The following is a 19537-nucleotide window of genomic DNA, read 5'->3' on the forward strand; positions in this document are numbered from 1 at the left end:
GGTGTTCATCTTTCCTTTTTGAAGTGTTCCAGCATAAACTGTGGGTACTGGGCACAAGAGGGTAAGGGGAGCTCCTAATGAGAATGGAAGAGGTTTGAGTCTTTCATTTAGTGATTGCAGTTCAAATCTATTGATTTTGACCGTTGCATCTTGCCTCAGATATGAACCTCAAGCGAATTTCCAAACCAGCAGGCAACAGAAATTACAGGCAAAATGAGAAGTCAGGTCCCGCCAGGTGACTAAGACAGTGTGGCAATGCTTCAACTCTTTAAAACCACGTCCCAGTGGCCCAAAAGCATTAATACTTTTGGACTATTGCCTGTCCAATGTCTAGAGAGGTGCCTGCAGAATCCAATTCCTAGGCACATCAAGTTTTTGAGCTGGAAGAAACTTGAGACTCTCCCTAGTCCAGCAAATTCCAAACCTGTCTGTTCAGCAGAATCACCTGGGAGCTGAAAAAAATACGGATTGCCGAGTCTCACCCTCCAGAGAGATACATTCATTTAATGTAGGGTTAGACCCAGGAAGCTCCAAGCAGGGGCAGAATCACATGTGAAAACCCCTGAGATTCACCGGTGGGGAACTGAGTCTTAGTGAGTAAGATGCAGAGTGGGAGATGGAACGCATTCTCCGAGGCTCCCAGGATGCTGTGTGTTTCTCCTGTGCTAGGTTTAGGCTTTTAACCAGGAGGAACCTCATTCGCTAGCCCCTCGGGGATCACCGTGGGCAAAGAATGCATGTAAGAATTGCCTGAAAAGAGAGCCTTTGGGATCTGCTCGCCTTCCTCGCCCCTGTCCTGGTACCTGTAACCACCTACAATAAATTTCTCCAAAGGAATTGTCATTGTGTACTTACCTATTGGACAAATTACCATTAGGGTCATGATAGGGTTTTCTTTTGTTAAAGAGAAAAAAGAAATGTTTCATAGTGATTTTTTTTTTCTCCTAAAATATTCAAATTTTAAGCAGGAATTGCAAACAATAAATATTTACCAAGATGGTCACAGAAATGAACCAGTTGTGATACAGTGAGTTGAACAACCTTTATTGGAAAGTTGAATGCAGAGAAATGGTGTTGATTTCTACTAACAGTGTATACCTTCCTCTTTTTTCTTGAAAGACATGGTCCTCTTTTGAGTAAAGAACTGTATACATCTTTCACTTTTCTCTTTACAGTGAGAAAAACAATGTACAGGCCCATGACATTTAAGCTCACTGCTTGAGGGAGACACCAGGGCGGGGTGTGGTGAACTGCAGAAGCACGCTCTGTCCAAAGGGGAAGTCGCTTTTCATTCTAGCTGATCGTTGCCACATGGGGGTACAGATCTGGGATGGTAAGATCCTCTGAATGTTGCCTTTCTTTTCTAAGAAAATGCAGATTTTTTTTTTTTTTTTTGGTCTGTGTGTGAAATCTTCAGGAGCTTTAAATGATAGCAGCTAACCTAGCTTATTTTTATTTTTAACATAGTGCACCAAATATATAGATGCAGGCCAAAAAGAACATAAACCCTTTGCAGACTATAGCTCCCCATGTTGAGACTTCTGATTAAAAGGTACTTAGTTGAAGTATAAGTGACAAGGGACTAACTATTTGGGGTTATGGTTTAGTCGTGTTCAACCGGAAAAGTAGAACCAGCAGGAGGTATATGTTAAGAGATTTATTGCAAGGAATTGGCACATGCAGTTGTGGGAGTTGCCTGGGAAAGTCCAAAATTCATACCGTGGACACCCAGGAAAGGAGACTGGAACTCTCACCACGGGCCAGAGCTGCTGACCTCAGGCTGAATTTCTTCTTCTCCAGGGAGGGCTCAGTTTTCCTCTTAAGACCTTTCAACTGATTGGATCAAGCTCACCCAGATTGCCTACGATACTATTAGGCTTTAATCACATCTACTAGATACTTCCAGGAACAGCTCGATTAGTGTCGAATTGAATAACTGAGTAACTAAAACTGGGAATATCAAGATGGCACATAAAACAGACCATCCCAGGGTAAATGTAAAAAAAAAAAAAAAAAAAAACCAAAAACAAAAAAACAGCCAAGGATAAATATGACCAAGACCCTCAAGTCATCTTTTGACAAGGGTCTTAATTTTTCTAGGTTTTTTTGTTTGTTTGTTTTGTTTTGTTTTTTTAATTCCCTAAAAATGGAGATCGTTTTATAGAACCTGAGAAATGAGGGCTGGCATTAGTGATCCGATTTGGAAGAGAAGGCCTGGGTTTGCGCCAATACAAGATGGGTTTGTATCTTTAAGTGGCCTTTATTACCATAGTAATAAACAGCAAACGGGCCCAAATCTTACAGGCTTGTGTTGGCTTTGACCAATGAAGTAGAACAAGGCCTCTGAATACCCCATTAGTTCCAGGCTGTGCTTTGATGGCTCTGCACAGGCAGCTCTTTTTCTACACAAGTCACCAGCCTCACCCGTGTCTCTTAACAAATGTTGTTGACAGGCCGAGTTGCAATTTTTCTGCATGTTCTGACAGTTTAATTCAGTACCTCTTGGCTAAGCACTCAGCCTAAGGGGGTGCTTCAGCACCTTGGCATCACCGCGCTGCAATTAAAATAATTCAGAACTGGGGCTGGGCTTGCAGAAATGGTCCTTTTCCCTCTGGAACTCACAGTGCATTTTCCAGTCCCCCCGTGGAGCAGATTCGAGACCTCCCTTTTAGAGTGGAGGGCAGTGGAATTTATTAACCAGACGTGGACTTGCAAGAAGTGGCTTGATTTGCATGTTACACCCAACGGGGTTTTCTCCACGGTGGCTGAACATAATCTCTTCGGTAGACTTGGCACCTGTAGAAAGGTCGTGGGGGGAGGGGAGAGCCAGGGAACACCGGTGCGAGTTTCGCGAAAACCATTTTTAGAAGCCATCCTTTCAAAACAGCACGTCAGAAATGTCTTTTATTCTGAATTCTGCACAGAAAAGATAAAGGGATAAGAGTACCTGAAAACCGGCCTCCTCTGAAATGGTCTTGAATGAAGAGAGAAACTTAGAGATGTTTTTGAAAGGATTTTACTCCACCATAGTCACAGATGGAGAGCAGGACAGTACCGTGTCGTGGAGCGAACGTAATTCCGTCCACCCTTCTGTCTTAACCCGGCCCCTCCCCTGGTGTCACTACTAAAACCTTTTCCAAGTTTTAGAGAGATTTGGTTTTTCAGGTAAAGCCCTTTCAACAGAGGGAAAGTTTGTAAATTCCCCCAAATAACTTTACGATGAGGCTCATTTAGGGGAGATTTTCTTTCTTTCTTCTTCTTTTTTTTTTTTAATGCAAACTCCCAGGTCTCAGCCCTAGGGACCGTGGTCTAGCTTTGGACCTGAGGATTTGTATTTTAACAAGTGTCCCTGGAGGGTCTTTTCAGCAAATGCGGGAAGTGCTGCTGTGACAGGAATGTCCACAGAACTCTCTGTGCTTTCCAGAAAAAGCAAGCGATAGAAACTTTCCAAGGGAATTACCTGAGATGTCTTCTCATTCTCTCTCTTTTCCCATTTATTTGCCCTTAAAAAAAAAAAAATTCTAATATTTAGTTATTGGTCTGCATCTACTTTGTGGACACTTCCTTCTAGAGGTATGGGATATGTAAGAGAAAAAGGTTTTAGGGCTTTGGTTTTCAAGAACTAGAGTGGCTTGGAGGGAATGAAAGACTTTCGGGTGTGGAATACTTAAGAAAGTAGGAGATCCAAGTAGATAATTCTGGAAGACTAATCTGGAGTTGACACCTCACTCAGGGTTGCACCATAACCCCCACCACCCCCACCCCACCTATGAATAAGGACAAAAATCGAATAAGAAAACAGTGTACTTGAGTGCTTACTTTCTTTCGTTTTTTTTTTTTTGAAGAGACTGTTAAATTGCTACAATTTAGTCCTAACATCTTGTCTCATTTCTGAAAAAATAATTTGTCAATATAAATAAAACAAAAATGCATGCTCTATACTCGGTTCAGTTATTTAGTGGCATGTTATGACTTTGGACAAACGATGTTCTACTTGAGGGCTCAGCCACCTTATCTGAAATGGGTACACTGGGTAGGCGGTCCTACACATCCGTTCTAGACTGTCTATGAATCCAGCTGGATTCTCCGTTAGGGACCATGGGATATATAACATGTCAGAGAATGTCTGCTGTCTGTTGCATTTAGCAAACATTATGTTTTTCAAGCTTTTAAAAAGATGCTAAAGCCCTTCCCTGAAGGAAATCGCACACTGAAACTCCATATGTAACGAACGGGTAAAAGAGGTTGATAGAGTTGGAAAATGATCCAATTAAAAATAAACAGAATACAATGCCTGCCTGGGAAAGAGCTGGGCACATGGTAGCCACTCAATAAAAATTTCAAGCCTTTTAGACATAATTCTGAAATCTTGGAGCTCAAGCTAAAAGGTTACATGTTTCATTTTTTTCATCAAACATCTGCAGAGCCTTCCCAACTCACTCGTAGCAAAGGCATTCATTCTCTGGGAGTGATAGTCTTCAGATCTTTGAAGAGAACGGGAGAAGGACAGATGTCCCATTTGATTGGGCACCCACATTTAATTCTGGCTAGCAGCCCCTCCCGCTCTTCCTTCTCTTCCATCTGAACTGAGAGAGAGCTAACAGGAGGGCGGGGCTGGCCCTTTTTTCATTTGCCTCTTGGTTTTGGCAACTTCTCGGCATAACTCTCTTAGGCATTTTCTGACCAAGATAAACATTCGCCTAAGTGGTTAAATCTCAGGATGTGTTCGTTGATCTCTGCTGAATGTCTTCCGACCATTTTAATCCCTCCCCTGCCTTTCCCTATACATTAAGCAAGGCCCTGACCTATTGACTGCAGAGTCTCCGAAGCAGCTGGACGCCCTGTTTGAAAGGTTTTCCAAGGAGGCGTCTATTAATTTATGTATTTAATTTCTGTATGAAGTGTCCATTCTCTCCCAGCACAGGTATTAAAGTACCTTTAGGGGAATCCGGCAGCTGAAATCCTCTGTAAGGAAAAATGCTTAGAATGTCACAAAGCAAAAGCATTAGTGGGAAAGGTTCAGAGTACTCTACAGAAAATCACTGGCTTCCCCTGCTTGGGTTTTGGGTCCTCTTCCCGTTTTCTGAGGCCCTCATTTCATAACCTAGGTTGGAGCACACCAGTTTCATTATGGTATGCAGGGAAAAAGGAGATGGCCGAGTTCCAATTTATTCTATACTTTCTGGTTTAATATGTCATTCAACTTTGCTAATGGAGTTAGTTTTTGAGATATTAACAAAGCTAGTAACATTTAAAATTACCTGAGCAGTTCAGGTACAGATTAGCTTTTCATGAAAAGTTTTTTATTTTATTTTTTTTATTATTTTTTTTGTAAATGAATACTAGATATATTATTTAAACAATTAAACCCATCATAGGCCTTCAGTTTCTATGTGATCAGGAATGATGAGGTGAGCTGCAAATTGAAGCTTCCTGTCTAAGTACCAGTGTTTTAATGACATCGGGCACGTGTCCACACCTCTGCCTGCAGACGAGCTTTGTAGAACATACCGTGTGGCCCTGCCCTGTCGGAGGCCAGTTTCTTTATTAAAAACGATGTGTGAATTTCCAATAGAGAAGTCCATGAGTGGGGTGATTTAGGCTTCAATAACCCTTCCACAAGGAACAGCCTTGTAGTGGCACCTTTTTTGCTGAAAAGACATAGAAAGGATCTTGCCCAAGACATTAGCAATTTACTGTTCCATTCTGAGAGGCCCCAAAGCTAGAATGAAGGAAGCCCCAAGCTCACAAGTGGGAACTACTCTGGGGCTTTGGTTTTCAAACCCTGAAATATCATGGAGGTTTTTTTGTTTTTTGTTTTTTTTTTAATTGGGTAACATGGGGTTGCACACATCTTGTTTTGTTATGTGAAGACATTAATAGTTTTTATAAAACCTTAGTTACCATCTGCTATAACCTTTTTTCAAAAGATAAATAATTTTCTCCAACATTATGGAAATTTACAAACATATATCAAAGTTGAACAAAATTTATGGAGAACTACCATTAACATTTTTACTTTAATTGTTTTATCACATATTTATCTATCTATCTATCTTTTCATAAAACATGAAATAGGAGGGAATTAATCTCGGTGTAAAAGATAGTCATTCCCTAGGAAGGTAAATCGATAACCTGACATCAATTTATATACATTTAAATATCTTTACACACGTATGCACCTATGTAACTGTCCATGTGTACAGCACACATGTATGTGAACATGTGAACATATGCAAATATTTCTACATGCATTTCATTTTCAGTCCCCATTCCTTTTTTTTTTTTTTATCAGTAAAAACAAGGTCACTGTTCCAGCATGAATACTTCTCAGGGAATCATTTTGGGACCTACTGAAAAAAAGACCAAAAGTACGTGCTGCTAATTTATTAAGGGAATTTAAGATGTTCAGATACTTCACTTCCTTGCAATCCCCACTTCTCCAGCGTTAGAATAATAGCCTCCTGGAGCAATGACAGGTACCAAGTGCCCAAGTAATGGTAGTCTGCTGTCATTTCTAACAATTAAAAGGAACTTTTTTTAAATTGTGTTCAGTACTGAAAAGGTAGGAAATGCAGATAAGCAAAAAATAACAATATCACAATCATAATCTCAAAACTCATAGGAAGGATGTTAACTCTGTATTCACACCCATGCCATATCTGTACCCTTATCCCTATATTCATGTCTGTACCTATTCCTAAATCCATGTCTACATTTTAATTTATACTTATATAAATGCACATATAGCTATATTTTCTTTTTTAAAAAATCATAAATTGGGTTATATTGTATACAATTCTATGTAATCTGTTTTTTTTTTTTTTTTTTGTTAATAGGATATCGTGACTATCTTTCTATAACAATAAGTCTTATGCTACATCATCTCCAGTGGTCCCGTAGCATCCCATTGAATAGTTTTCAGTTATGAGTTTAAACTAGTGGTTTTCAAAGTGTGTTTTCCGGACCAGCATCACCTAGGAACTTGCCAGACATACAGATCCTCATGCCCAGCGCCAGACCTGCTGAACCCGGGGTTAGGACTGGCCTCGGTTTAACAAACCGTCCAGATGGTCCTGATGAGTGCTGAAGTCTGAGAATCGTGGCTTTGAATGCACACTGGTCCCTACTTAGTCCGTCCCCTAACAGTCCTTGTTTTTGACCTGAAACCTCAAACTTTTTTTACCTGTGCTCACTAGATTCAGGTGAATGGATCTTTAGAATTTAGACCCTTGTGTCCACACCTATCAACGTTCCATGGAAAGTGCAATTCCTCCAAATTCTACTGACTTAATCTAGATCCAAAGATAAACTGGAGCATTAATGAAGTCCTTGAAACGATGGGCAAAATTTGGAATTTGAGTACATTTTTTTCTGGGGAAAGTACACCTATCAGATTTCAAAAAAGTTCATGACCTGAAGATGACATTTTTATTTGTTATTTTTGTACTCATGCTTGCTGTTCTGTTCTCCTCGGTTATTTTAATGAACAAAGAAGTCTACCTGGGGGTCCACTGGGCATAGTGCCCAAGCCACATGTGGAATGGTGACCTTTTCACTCTGTCTCTTTTGGATAGTCCAAAGACCAGCCTTACTCTTCTTTGCTGGGGCAGGCAGTTCATAGGCCGCCGATCTCCAGCCAGCCCCGCCCTGAATCTCTGGAGTAGGTAGTACACACATTTTTAGGCCCCACATTAAAATACAGTCCTTCCTAAATCTTTTATACCCCTTTATCCAGGTATCCTATATCTATAGTTGCATAAGTTTGTGCAGAAGGCAGGTATCATAAAATTATTTATAAGAAAAAAATAAAATAATTTTTGATCAAAATTAAAATATAATCAAAAATTAGAGTAGTCTAAATGTTTAGCAATAAGCATTAGTAGAAATTAGACAGAAATTACAGTAAGCAAAGTCATGGGATGCAGAGTAAAACAGGGAGACTGGGATTTTTGAAACATGGTTGGGGGCAAGGTGAAGGAGTCACGGAATAATATTAAGTAAAAATGTAGGATATAGTTTAGAACATATTTACCCCAACTCGATATATGAATTAAAACTCTCTGCGAGGAATGAGACGTGCATGTTAACATTCTCACTTCCTTCTTTATTCTCTTCTATATTATCAAGATTTTGAACATCTTTACCCCAATTCAATATACATATTAAAAGTATCTGGGAGGAATGAGATTTGCATGACATTTTCACTTTTTTTTTCTTTTCTATATTTTCAAGATTTTCTACAATTAATATTTATTGGTTTATAATCAGGAAAAAAATATATATGAAATAAAGTAGACACTGTTGTAGTGAGGAAGCCCGCCAACCCACTGAGTGTCAAATGGGTTTTAACTCTATAATTCTGGTTTTAACTCTATAATTCTTCCTATGAACGAGCCCATTTCCTCTGCAAAAGCATCAATATGGGCAGGCCATGACTTCTTGACAGACTGGGACCCATTTACTTACATTCTGGGACCAGAGCTAAACACAGAGCCCTTATTTCATGGTGTCAGCGAGATCCACTCGTTCCTGGCAGAAGTTCCGGCATCCTCTCTGGAGATAAGGATCAGGCGACTGATGAGTGGATGTGACTGTGGGTAATGTGCTGATGTGCCTTTATGCTGGCTCCCTCTTTTGTGCTCCGGAATGTTCTGTGATCCAGAGCCCCCTTTGAATTGGCACAGGCACAAATGTAAGTCATTGCCATGACCAGGCCAGAAGGGTCCCTGGACTGGCTCCTTCCTATCTGTCACGTCATAGTGGGGTGACTGGAAGCTCCAGAGGGAGTTTATGCCAGCCACACATAGGGAACTGTCCATTTAAATCATGTCACACCTCCAGCTTTGTCTGTTTGTGGAACAAACTTTATTCATCTTTCCTTAGCAGTTACCACATGTTTTGGAAAACGTGTTTGTACCCATAATACTTAGCTATAGTCGGTTAGTTAGTTTGGATGTTTAATCACTCATTTAACGAGTATAGCTCTTATGTAGCGGTCGGAATCTGCCTTTCTAGGAATGGCGTGGTGAGCAGCCAGATCCTGCAGGAGACAGGTATCCAACCGGTACTTGTGATAATTAGCATGTGCTTACGTCTCCTGACACTGGGGCAGGGGTTTTCACCAGTTGCAGAAACAACATAGAGATTTGCAAATGGTTTTAAAACCTGTAAATGGAAATAATTAGCCTAGGATGACGTCACCCTCACTTCTTTTGGTTTCCGATGCTTCCCTAAGTGAGTGCAGCTATTGCTGGGTCCCGGGAGCCCTGTCAGTGCTGGGCGGGGGTGGGGGGACTTTTTTTGGAAGTGGGTCAGCATCATGCAATGTGCAGGTTGCAGCAGGAAGTGGAAAGAGGTCCGGAAACACTGCATTACCAGAGAGTATTCCTTCGTGGACGTGTCAGTGCTGGGGCTGTAACAAGGGACATTTGACATCCCTGAATCTCTACGTTTTTATCTGTGAAATGGGATAATAACTCACCTCACAAAATGGTTGTGAAAACTAACAAGATAATATAAGTGCTTGGCTCAGCGCCTGGCAAGTCAAATGCTCAAAAAACGTCAGTGGCCTTTGATTGTGTCCACATGTAGACGATCGGGATGGCTTCTTTCAGTATATATCAGTGGGGTCAAGCTTCTCCACATTTGAGGAGTCTAAGAAGTGTTGGAGGCCCAAGACAGACATTTAAGTTTTTCGACTTGTGTATAAATCTTGTTTCTTTTGTACGATCTCATGATTCCACATGTATTTTTTGAGTACCTCCGGCACACCAGGAAGTATTCAAGGTGGAGTATATTAGGAGGTGAATAAGACCTCACTTCCTCTTCTCAACAAACTCCCAGTCTAATGGGACACCAGGGATGGTGGGACAGAGAGCGTCACCTATTAGGCACAGAGGAGGTCTCCCACAGCAAGCAGGAAGGGACGGCAACAAGGGAGCAGCATCCAGGCTTGGGGGTGGGTCCCAAGGTCTAGGAGCCCAAATTAGGACCAAGAAAGCAGAGGGGAGCGGAGCGAGGCTGAGGAATCGATGGAAAGGGCGCCACGGATTTATTCTGTTTGTCTTCCCTTTCCATTTACACCTCAGGGCGCAGGGAGGCCACCTGCACGGCTCAGTCTCGTGCTGAATGCGTAGCTTACCGTGTACCCTGGTATTGCTCTGGACTTCAGCTCTCAACATACCCGACCCCTGCTCACGGCAGCGGCCAGCTGGAAGGGAAGAGAGGGCGTGAAAGCGAGTGGCCGCAGGGCACAGGAGAGAGACCGTCCAGGTCGATCTGTGCGCTGATGTACTTTGTAGACCGTGAATACTTCAGAGGGGTTTGCCATTGTCCTCATCAGAAAAGCCAGTGATTTTAAATGTGCCACTGTCTTGTGTTAGATACTTTGTCTTCTGAGCAACATTACCTTTCCTCATCCCCACAGTCGGCCCAGCATGAACTTGGCCTGGCCGTATATAAGCTCAGACCACGTGCCTGCGTGTGCATCTTCCAACTATTCTGGATCTCTTGACAATCTATGATGTACAGCACAGAGTCAGGACGCTTTTAATCTCAGATCTGTGCCAGGACCCTGAGTAAAACTGTGCCAAGCCAAAATGTACACTTCTGCCCCTTTTTCCTCCTAATGTGCACTGGGGTTGGACACTGATGTGGATGGCCTCCCATCTCCCAGTTCCTGTGGAGCCACTGTAACTTTAAAAAGATTTAACAAAGACTACCTCCACTAGCTAAGCTGAAATAAGACTGTCTCCCGAGTTTAATGGATCAAGTAGCGGTGATAGGTTTTATGGCTCTTTTTCACTTTAGGGCATAGGGAAGAGAGAGCCGGGCAGGTTGGTTTTAAATTCAAGGATTTATGTCGTTAATCCTCCGGGCTAATTATAATTTATGGGATCTTGGCAAATTAATATGCGGTTGCTATTCAAAAGTGGAGAGCAATCCGAGGCAGGCATAAACAAGCCTTGTTCATTTTTAATTTATTTCCACCAATGGAGAATATTAAATAAAATGAACACTAGGGTATTTCGCTCCGAGTTTGGTGTTCATTATTTATCTCTAAATTATAAAATTCATATAACAACTGCTTGTTTTTTCACCAAGAACCCAGAAATAGGGAGCGATAGCATCCAGATAAGTAGGAGGCAATCAGAATAATTTTTCTCTACTACATTTGAGACAGATTCAATGATACTCGCACAGAGATGGAGGTTTTCCAATCAGGCATGTCAGTGGGGTCCAAGGTTTGGTGTCCTGTACATTGGGATCATTTAGAAACAGAACTGGTGAGTGGTGTGTGAGCTTCCAATCTTAGTTCCACGGAAATGGACGTGCCTGTCCTCCAAGGACTTTGGGAAGTCCCTGTGTGCTGCTAGCCTGGTAGGTGCCGAGTAGGGGGTGACCCTATAATGGGACTTACAGACTTTATCACGGCAATCTCAGTACACCCAGCACCCCCATGTCATCAGCAGCCCCTGTGGCTGTTTTCGGAGTTTACTTTCAAAGAATTTAGCTTCTCACTCATAAACAACTGGCTGATTGACAACCATGAGGCAGCCAGGTTCAACCTAACATGATAATCAGTTGCTCCACCAGAAATAAGAATGTCCCTCCCGTTCCCCCGCCACCTCCTCCTTCTCCCCTTCTTCTTTGCTTCTCTTCCCCGCTCTCTCCTCCCTGCTGGGAGAGGCCAGCACGTGCTGCTTGGAGAGCTGTGGCGACCTTGAGCTCTGAGCCCAAGAAGCAAGTTGGAGTCCTCCCCCCAGCTGTGTAGCTCAGATAACAGCTGGAGCAGAGAACAGGCTGTTCTCGCTGCTAGAATATCTGACCCAGTTCTGACTGGTGAAGAGACTTAATAGTTGGTACCCCAAGTCATTCTCGTCCCTGTGTGAAGGGAGAGAAGCAGTCGATTCCCTCCGCCCCAGACACACACACCCCCCATTCCAGCTCTGTCTCTCTCGACTATAATTCTTTCCATTGCTGTTATACTCACATTTAGTTTTCTCGTCAGCAGAAAAGTGAAGGGGTACTTTCAGCAATGCCGAAGAAGAAATGGGATGTTTTGTTTTCGTGTGGACGGGAAGAGAAAGTGGCAAGGCAAAGGTTTCTGGAGTCTGACAGTCCCTAAATCCAATCCCAGTTCTACTTTCTATCAGCTGGATGTTGTTGGGCAAGCTACCTAACCTCTCTGAGTTTTCTCATCATAACATGAGAACACTGTTACTGGTCTTTTGTGATCGTTACGAGAAATAAGGTATTGAGAAGCACCTGGCATACTGCCTGCCTTCTTGGTCAAGAAAGGGTAGCTCTGCCCCTTCGACCCCCACACTTGTACAAAATAGATTCTTAGCGAATATGTATGGCATCAAATTGACAAAAAGACATTATTTGTACCTTCGTCACTCACAGAGAGTCATAGACACTTGGACTCTGGGAGGATATCCTGGGGCTCCACGGCCGTGAGTAACTGTGACACGTCGTATAAATATCCCCCAGAGCCAGAAGGGATGCGTACCTGGTGGGTCAGGCGTCTCTGTGATTTATAAACAGGATAGAAGTGATTCTGTACCTGCAGGTTTTTTTCTTGGTCATAGTTTTCCTGTCATGTTTTATTTGTGTTTGTGAAAACAGCAGGAAATCCAACCAGTGTGCTGACAGAACTCCTGGCTTTGCAGTAGCTTCTTATTCTGGAGTTCTTTAGCCTAATCATTTTTTTTTTTTTTGGCAGGAGAACACTCCATTTTCTGTATTATTTAGCAATAAGAATGTAACTCTAATTGAAATCATGTACTCAGTACTCTATATTATTTTTAGTTTAGTAATGCATGATCATTATGGTTTTACTTTTTTAGGTACTGCTCTGAAGGACTAAGATGGGGAATGAACCCAAAAAGTTAAAATAAAATCAAAAAAATCAAAATCAAAATAAAGAGCTGAACTTGGTAGAAGATTGAAAAGTCCTAAAAGAAAAACAGTAGGTAATTTAGGGGATAAATCAGCATGGGTAATGTCTGAGCAAGGAAGAGAGAAAAAAATCAAGGTGTCGCAGTGGCACAAGTGTTCATCATCGTAATACAGAGTTTTGTTCAAAGAACAGTTTGTTTTGATTTATCAACCACATCCTCCCATGAGCCAAGATTTGTGCAGCAGCCTCCACCCTGAATTCAAATTCTAGTTCTACTCATTAACTCAAACTTTGTAACTGGGTCAAGCTAATCAGATGTGTCTCCTTTTTCTTGAGGTTGTGTTGTCTCATAGTACCCCACTAGACAGCTCCGACAAGTGCAGTTCTTTCTGGCGGGTGCCCCAATGGGCCCCCCAGCCATATCTGATGCCTGGACTTGCCTAGGACACAGATTAGGCTCAGTCAAAGAATCTGACTTCTGTCTTTCCTTCCCAGCTTGCTACCAACACAAAAAGTTAGGTGGTTTCACACTTCGGCAAGTAGGCCCTTTTTGATTCATGTCTACTGGCCCGTCAAAAGGGTTCTCCACTTGATTTAGAGGTAAGAGATCTTGCTGACAAATAAATGAAGGACTCAGATGTCAAGTCACCACTGTCTTAAAGTCCACCACCCAGAAGAAAGCCCTCAACTGGCCTGCCACTTTCAGCCACCAGAACTGAAAGAAATAAATTCCTGTTGTTTCTAAGCCATCCATCTATGGCATTTTGTTAGAACAGCCCAGACAGGCTTAGACAGATGGAGAGTATATTTGGTCTAATTTCTTTTCCTGCTTCTCTGGGTCCAAGAAACTCTTCCAGGTTTATCTAAACCCGAACGTCCATCCACCTGGAGGCTTCCACCCTCCCAGATGCCGGCTTTTCCTTCATTCCTGTCCCCAACTGCAAGCCCTTTGGGGAATACTCTTCCACACACGCTTTCCAGAACAGCAGGGACAAGGTGCACGTTGCCCCCAGCACGAATATTCCTGATCGCTTGTACCTCAGTTTTATTTCTCACTCTCCCGCTACATAAAAGACCAAGAAAGCACTTGCAGGGATGTTTGCACATCATTTAAATATTCGATTTAATTAATTTATTCATAGTTGTAAAGTTTATTACCTAGAATATAGAGTCATAGAATTTTAGAGCCGGAAGACACGAGAGAAATCATCTAGTCCCAACTCCTCATTTTGCAGATAAGGAAACTGAGGGGATCAGGGCTCAGGCAACTGATCGAGGTCAAATTCTGAACGTGTGACACAAGGGACACCCAAACTCGAGTCTCAACAGTCAGGTCTTTGTTGAATGCAGCTCTGTGCAACTGAACCCCATCTTGCTTTTCCAGGCACAGACAGCCTCCTTCCTGCTCATTATCTTGCTCCGCCGTGATCTAGCGAGCTGCCTAGTACCAGCTCAGTGCTAGGTGCTTGACTACAGCTGTGAATGGCACGGTCGTGATAATAGACTCAGAGTGTAGGGGGGCACAGAGGCTTAGCAAATAGATGGACATGTGCATGTGTGAGTACCAATTGTGATAAGGGCTCTGAAGGAAATAAACAAGGTCTGTATGGAAAAGAGTTGGGGGGGCAGTACCTTAGTCCGGCTGCTGTAACAAAATACCACACACTGGGTGGCTTAGAAACAACAGTAATTTACTTCTGATAGTTCTAGAGGCTGGAGATCGAGATCGGGGTGGTGGCATGGTCGGGTGTGGGGACAGCCCTTTTCCAGTTGCAGACTGCTGACTTCTCACTGTGTCCTCACTGGCAGAAAGAGTGAGGGAGCTCTCTGGGGTCGCTTTTTTATGACATCACTAATCCCTTTCGTGGGGCTCTACCATGATGACCTAATTATCTCCCAAAGTCTCCACTTCCTGATGCTAACACATTGGGAGTTAGGATTTCAGGATGTGAATTTGGGGGCGGGGTTGGGGAGGGGGATGCAAACATTAAGTCTATGGCATGAGGGTGGGGCTGAGGGTGACTGTGACTGTGTTTTCCCAGAAGGTGGGGCAGAGACTGGGAAGGGGCATAAGCCAACACAGTACAGCAGCGAATGGAGGCTGCAGCGAACAAGTGCTGTAGCATCCAGCTGAGAAATTCTCAGGTCAGTGTGGAGCACAGTGCCTCTGGGTTCCTCCCATCAAATAAACTGGGGTGCTTCCTTCCCAGCTCCCCACTGGCATTGGTGAGAACTGTGCTCAGAGCATTAACTTCCATGCATTTCCGGTCTGCCCCCTGATAAAATATTTGCAATATTTGGAACGTGCTTTCACTAAAATTAATATTTATCTGAAATTCAGACTTAACTGGGCATCCTGTATCATTTCGAGCAACCCTAGGCTCATCCCCCGGGTTCCCCTTTGATGGGTTGAGCAGTATCTGCAGCCAAAGAAGGTATCAGCATCACACTTGCTTGTGGAAGGGAGGGCTGAGCAGGAGCTGCACCTCACTACTTCAGCAGGGTGACCAGGAAGGTCCTTTTGAATAGATGTCAATTAAGACAGGGCCAAGGCTGGGAGGCCTGGAAGGAGGCCTGGAGAATGCAGAGGAAAGACTTCCAGGCAGAGCAAACGTCAGGTGTGAATGGCTAGGTCCACTTAATAATTTGCTCTCTGTTACCTTAAACCAGAGACTCTCAGTGTTTGGAAGGATGTTTGAGTTGAGGTCACAGGATGGGTGACAATCCTAAGACTGAGTCACAGCTCCTATGTGATGGGCACTTTCTGTGTGTCTGGCAGTAAGCTCTTGTCACACATCGAACGTCTATCATAGGTTGAATCGTGTCTTCCGAAAAAATATGCTGGTGTCCTAAGCCCTGGTACCTGTGAATGTGAACTGATCTGGAAATAAGGTCTTTGTGTGTGTAATCAAATTAAGATGAGGTAGTGAGGGAAGACAAGTACACTCTAGAGATCTGCTGTAGAACAGTGTAGTGAACACTGATGTGTTATACATTTAGACATTTGTTACGAGAGTAAATTGATAAAATAAAATGTTTTAAAAACATGAGGTTATACTGGATTAGTGCAGGACCTAAATCTCATGAGTGGTATCCTTATAAGGGAAAGGAAAGGGAAGTGTGACCACTCAGTTTGTGGCACTTTGTGACAGCAGCCCCAGGAACCTAATATAGTGTGACCCTTCTCAACTTACCAAAGGGCACGTAAAGACGTGTCCTTAACCAAATTAACCAGCCACTCCAGGCAGGAGCCCAGCAGCCCGATGGCTCACCTAGGGGCCACGGGTGGCAGAGGTGGCCCGCTGCCTCCCTTTCATGGACATAGATGTTATTCACTTGTCCCGGGCCATTGGCGATGACACAGAGGGAGGAGCTGGGGCTGCAGACAAAATTATATACATCTCAAGGGCAGTTAGACAATTAGCTCGCCCACAGGAACACTGCAATATGCACCGTATCTGCTTTCCCAGCAAAGCCAAGTGCAAGTTCCTGCCTGCTCTAATGACCCCCTGTTCCTCCAATGCAGGAAGGGACCAGGCTCCTGAGTGCTGCCAGCTCCCACCCTCTGCGGCCACAAGGACTTAACTCCTTCCTGTCCCCCATGCTCTTAGGTATCCTTTACAACTATTGCGACACGGATTTAAGTGGGGTGGTTCTATGTGATTGGGCTTTGCCTTTACTGGAATTCTCTCCTGCAGTCAATGGAAACATAGTCCATAGCAGTGCACGTAGCTCATCTTTCATGGGAAAAAAAATAATAATTCATACCTCGTCGCATTTTAACAAGTATTTGAAACAACCTATCAGGACGTACTTGGTGCAGATGATCAGTAAGCAGGAAAGAAATTCAGGATATGGAAATGAACACGGAGCTCAGAGTGAGGCCAGAACCCCAAAACCCATGTGCTCTTGTTACAAGCAAGCCAGAGATTTGAGCCTCCTAACATCCTCCCACCAACTGGGAAAGACCATCAGTTATGCAGTTCACAATACCTGTAAATATGAAACAGTTCAGAAAAAGCCAGCTCTCCTCACGAAGAATCCAACAGTGATATAGGATGTGTGCCCAGAGGTTGGTTCCTGGGCTGGTGACGGGCTGCACAGGGCCCACTTTTAGCTGAGAGAGCACGTGACTGGTGAGACTGAGCTGGAGGATGGCCTGGGGTGGCGCAGCATTGTTAAGCTATAAGGAAAAGACAGCCAAGGATCCAAAGCATCAAATCATCAGTGAAACAGAGAACATGTCACAAGTTTCCTCAGCCAATTACGACGCGTCAGAGTGTGTGGGGACTCTTCTTTTCAAGTGAATTTTTCTCTATGTAAAAGAAATAAAGTTCAGTGAAGAAAATGTCTAAATCTTAAAAAGGAAAAAAAAATCACTCATAATCCTGCTGGCTGTAGGTACCAGTAATTACTGTGTGCGTAACTTCCAGTCTTTTTTCTGTGCTATGCTGTATTTGGGTCACATTGAGATTGCTGCCGTATACCCATTTGGAACACTGCTTCTTATTTTTTCCTAACATTATGCATTTCAGTATGTCGTTGTCGATGCTTCTTCGGTCCAGTTCTTACTGGTTGATAGTCCATGGAGAGGACACATCAACGTTTGTTGTCAGGCATTTAGATGGTTTTAAATACTTTTGCCTTCAGAACGAGTGTTCTGATAAACATCTTTGTGCATAAAAGCAGTTTCCATCGTTCCCATTATGTCTTTAGGATAGTTTCCCAGAAATGGAATTACCGGGTCAAAGGTTGAGCACGATTTTTAAAGGTTCCTGAGATATATTGCCAAATTGCCCTCCAAAAGGTTTGTAGCATTTTAAATGATCAAAAGCAGTATTTGAGAGGCCAGTACTGAGTGCTTATTAGAAAAAATCATTACTAATATGATAAACAAACAAATGGTGTATTATTGCAGGTTTGGAGTTTCATTGTTCAATGCTCGAAGGAGGCAAATTTGGAGAATTCAAAGAAACAGTGCAGAAATTAAATTTATGGGCTACATTAACCTAGCATTTTGGATTGGATGATTCCTAAAGAGGGTTAAATATATTAATGGATGATAAATGGATACTTAAGAGAAAGCGTATTTTGGAGAACTTTGAATCATACCTAATGGAGGTTTGTCCCCTCTCGAAGCTGGAGGGCCATCTGCACTCCATGAATCAGATTCTTCGTAGATGCTTTATAAATATGTATTATATAACATTTTGCAGGTTTTCAAAGTGTGTTTCACAATGAGAATCTCACTTTACCAACCAGGTAACAGAGGTGGATTTGGTGGCTTGCCTAACGCACACGCATAGGTTAGAAAGTGGTCCAGAAGGACGCGATCGAGAGGACAGTAGGCATCCTGCCTCCCTGTGGACCCTCCTCTGACACCTACTTGGCGTCAGTTAGGGTTACAGTGACCGGCCTCCCTTGAGGCTGAACTACGGTTTCCTTGGCGGTGGGGCCGGACTGTACACCATCGGGCAGCGTGGTTGTTCTTCCCAGTTGCCAACATCCTTCTCCATCTTGACAATGCCGCAAGTATAAGGTGCTCTTCATGCCAAGAGCCCCATCAGCAGCAACATCTATCTAATGTGGAGCTCAGAGCCAAAGCCCCTGTGTTAGTCTCCCAGGAGTACTGTAACAACTTGCCACAGACTTGGTGGCTTAAAACAACAGACATCTATTCGCTCAGTTCTGGAGGCCAGAAATCTGAAATCAAGGTGTCAAGAGGGCCACACTGCCAGCAGAGGCTCTAAGGGAGGGTCTGCTCTTTGCCTCTTCCAGGTGGCTGTCAGTGTTTTCTCTACCTCTGTGGCCATGTGACCTCTCCCTCTGTTTTTCTCAAGTTTCCTTCTGCTTTTCTCTTATAAGGACACTTGTCATTGGACTTAGCGCCCACCCAGAAAGTCCAGAAATATCTTCTCATGTCAAGATTCCTAATCGCCTGCACACAACCTTTTCCCAAATGAGGTCACGATCACAGGTTCCAGTGATTTGACATGGATATCTTTTGGAGGGTCATTTTTCTGCCTACCATTGTTTCTGAAGTTCATTGCTGATCATATTAGTTTAACATCTGTGAGAGTGCCTGCATGTTACCTGTCCCATAGTGAGTACTCAGACAGTACCAGACATTAAGGAGTAAACGTTTCATGCTGTGTTTGCAATAACTTAGAGAAAAAAGTGTTTGTTTGGAGCCAGTGGAATGAATTTTAAGGTCTGAGGTTGGTTTTCCCTTGACTCAGGCAGGTAACTTCTTTGAATCTCTCTTTGCGCAACTATAAAATGGTTCCACAGACACCAGCCTTGTTGTATCTCCAGGGAATGGGTGGGTATCCAGTGGGGTAGAATGAGACCGAGTTTTGTGAGTGGTAGAGTACAGTAGGATTTCGGAGATCACAGAGCGCAAAAGGTGGGAGGTGTGTTGCAGGGGCCTGCACCAAGTGAAGCCAGGTGTTGGGAAGAGTGATTCAGAGAAAACAGTCTGTATCGGTGGCTTTCTGCAATTGCTGGGAGTCTGAGTGAGATTCAATTGGGAAAACTAGGTTAGTACCGGGAAAAGTCCATTACTCTTTAAAAGCGGCCACTCATCTCTAATAATAAATAAACCAAACATTGGGATATTAAAACAATTCG

At 43.2% G+C, this 19537-nt stretch overlaps 1 protein-coding gene across 2 annotated transcripts in view; it reads left to right on the forward strand.

Moving 5' to 3' along the window:
* Positions 1–19537, forward strand: part of WWOX (WW domain containing oxidoreductase) — an 887845-nt gene that overhangs the window by 785578 nt on the left and 82730 nt on the right. The window contains exon 9 of one of the 2 annotated variants that reach the window (XM_036232115.1): positions 1176–2020. The exons of the other annotated variant lie outside the window; for it this stretch is intronic. Within the exon in view, the coding sequence (XP_036088008.1) occupies positions 1176–1178 (3 nt within the window). The 3' untranslated portion in view covers positions 1179–2020. Of the gene's footprint in view, positions 1–1175; positions 2021–19537 lie in introns of those variants that run through there. 2 annotated transcript variants of the gene reach the window in all.

The sequence above is a fragment of the Rousettus aegyptiacus genome, unplaced genomic scaffold (genome assembly GCF_014176215.1).
Source record: "Rousettus aegyptiacus isolate mRouAeg1 unplaced genomic scaffold, mRouAeg1.p scaffold_m13_p_14, whole genome shotgun sequence".
In the NCBI taxonomy this organism is placed as follows: domain Eukaryota; kingdom Metazoa; phylum Chordata; class Mammalia; order Chiroptera; family Pteropodidae; genus Rousettus; species Rousettus aegyptiacus.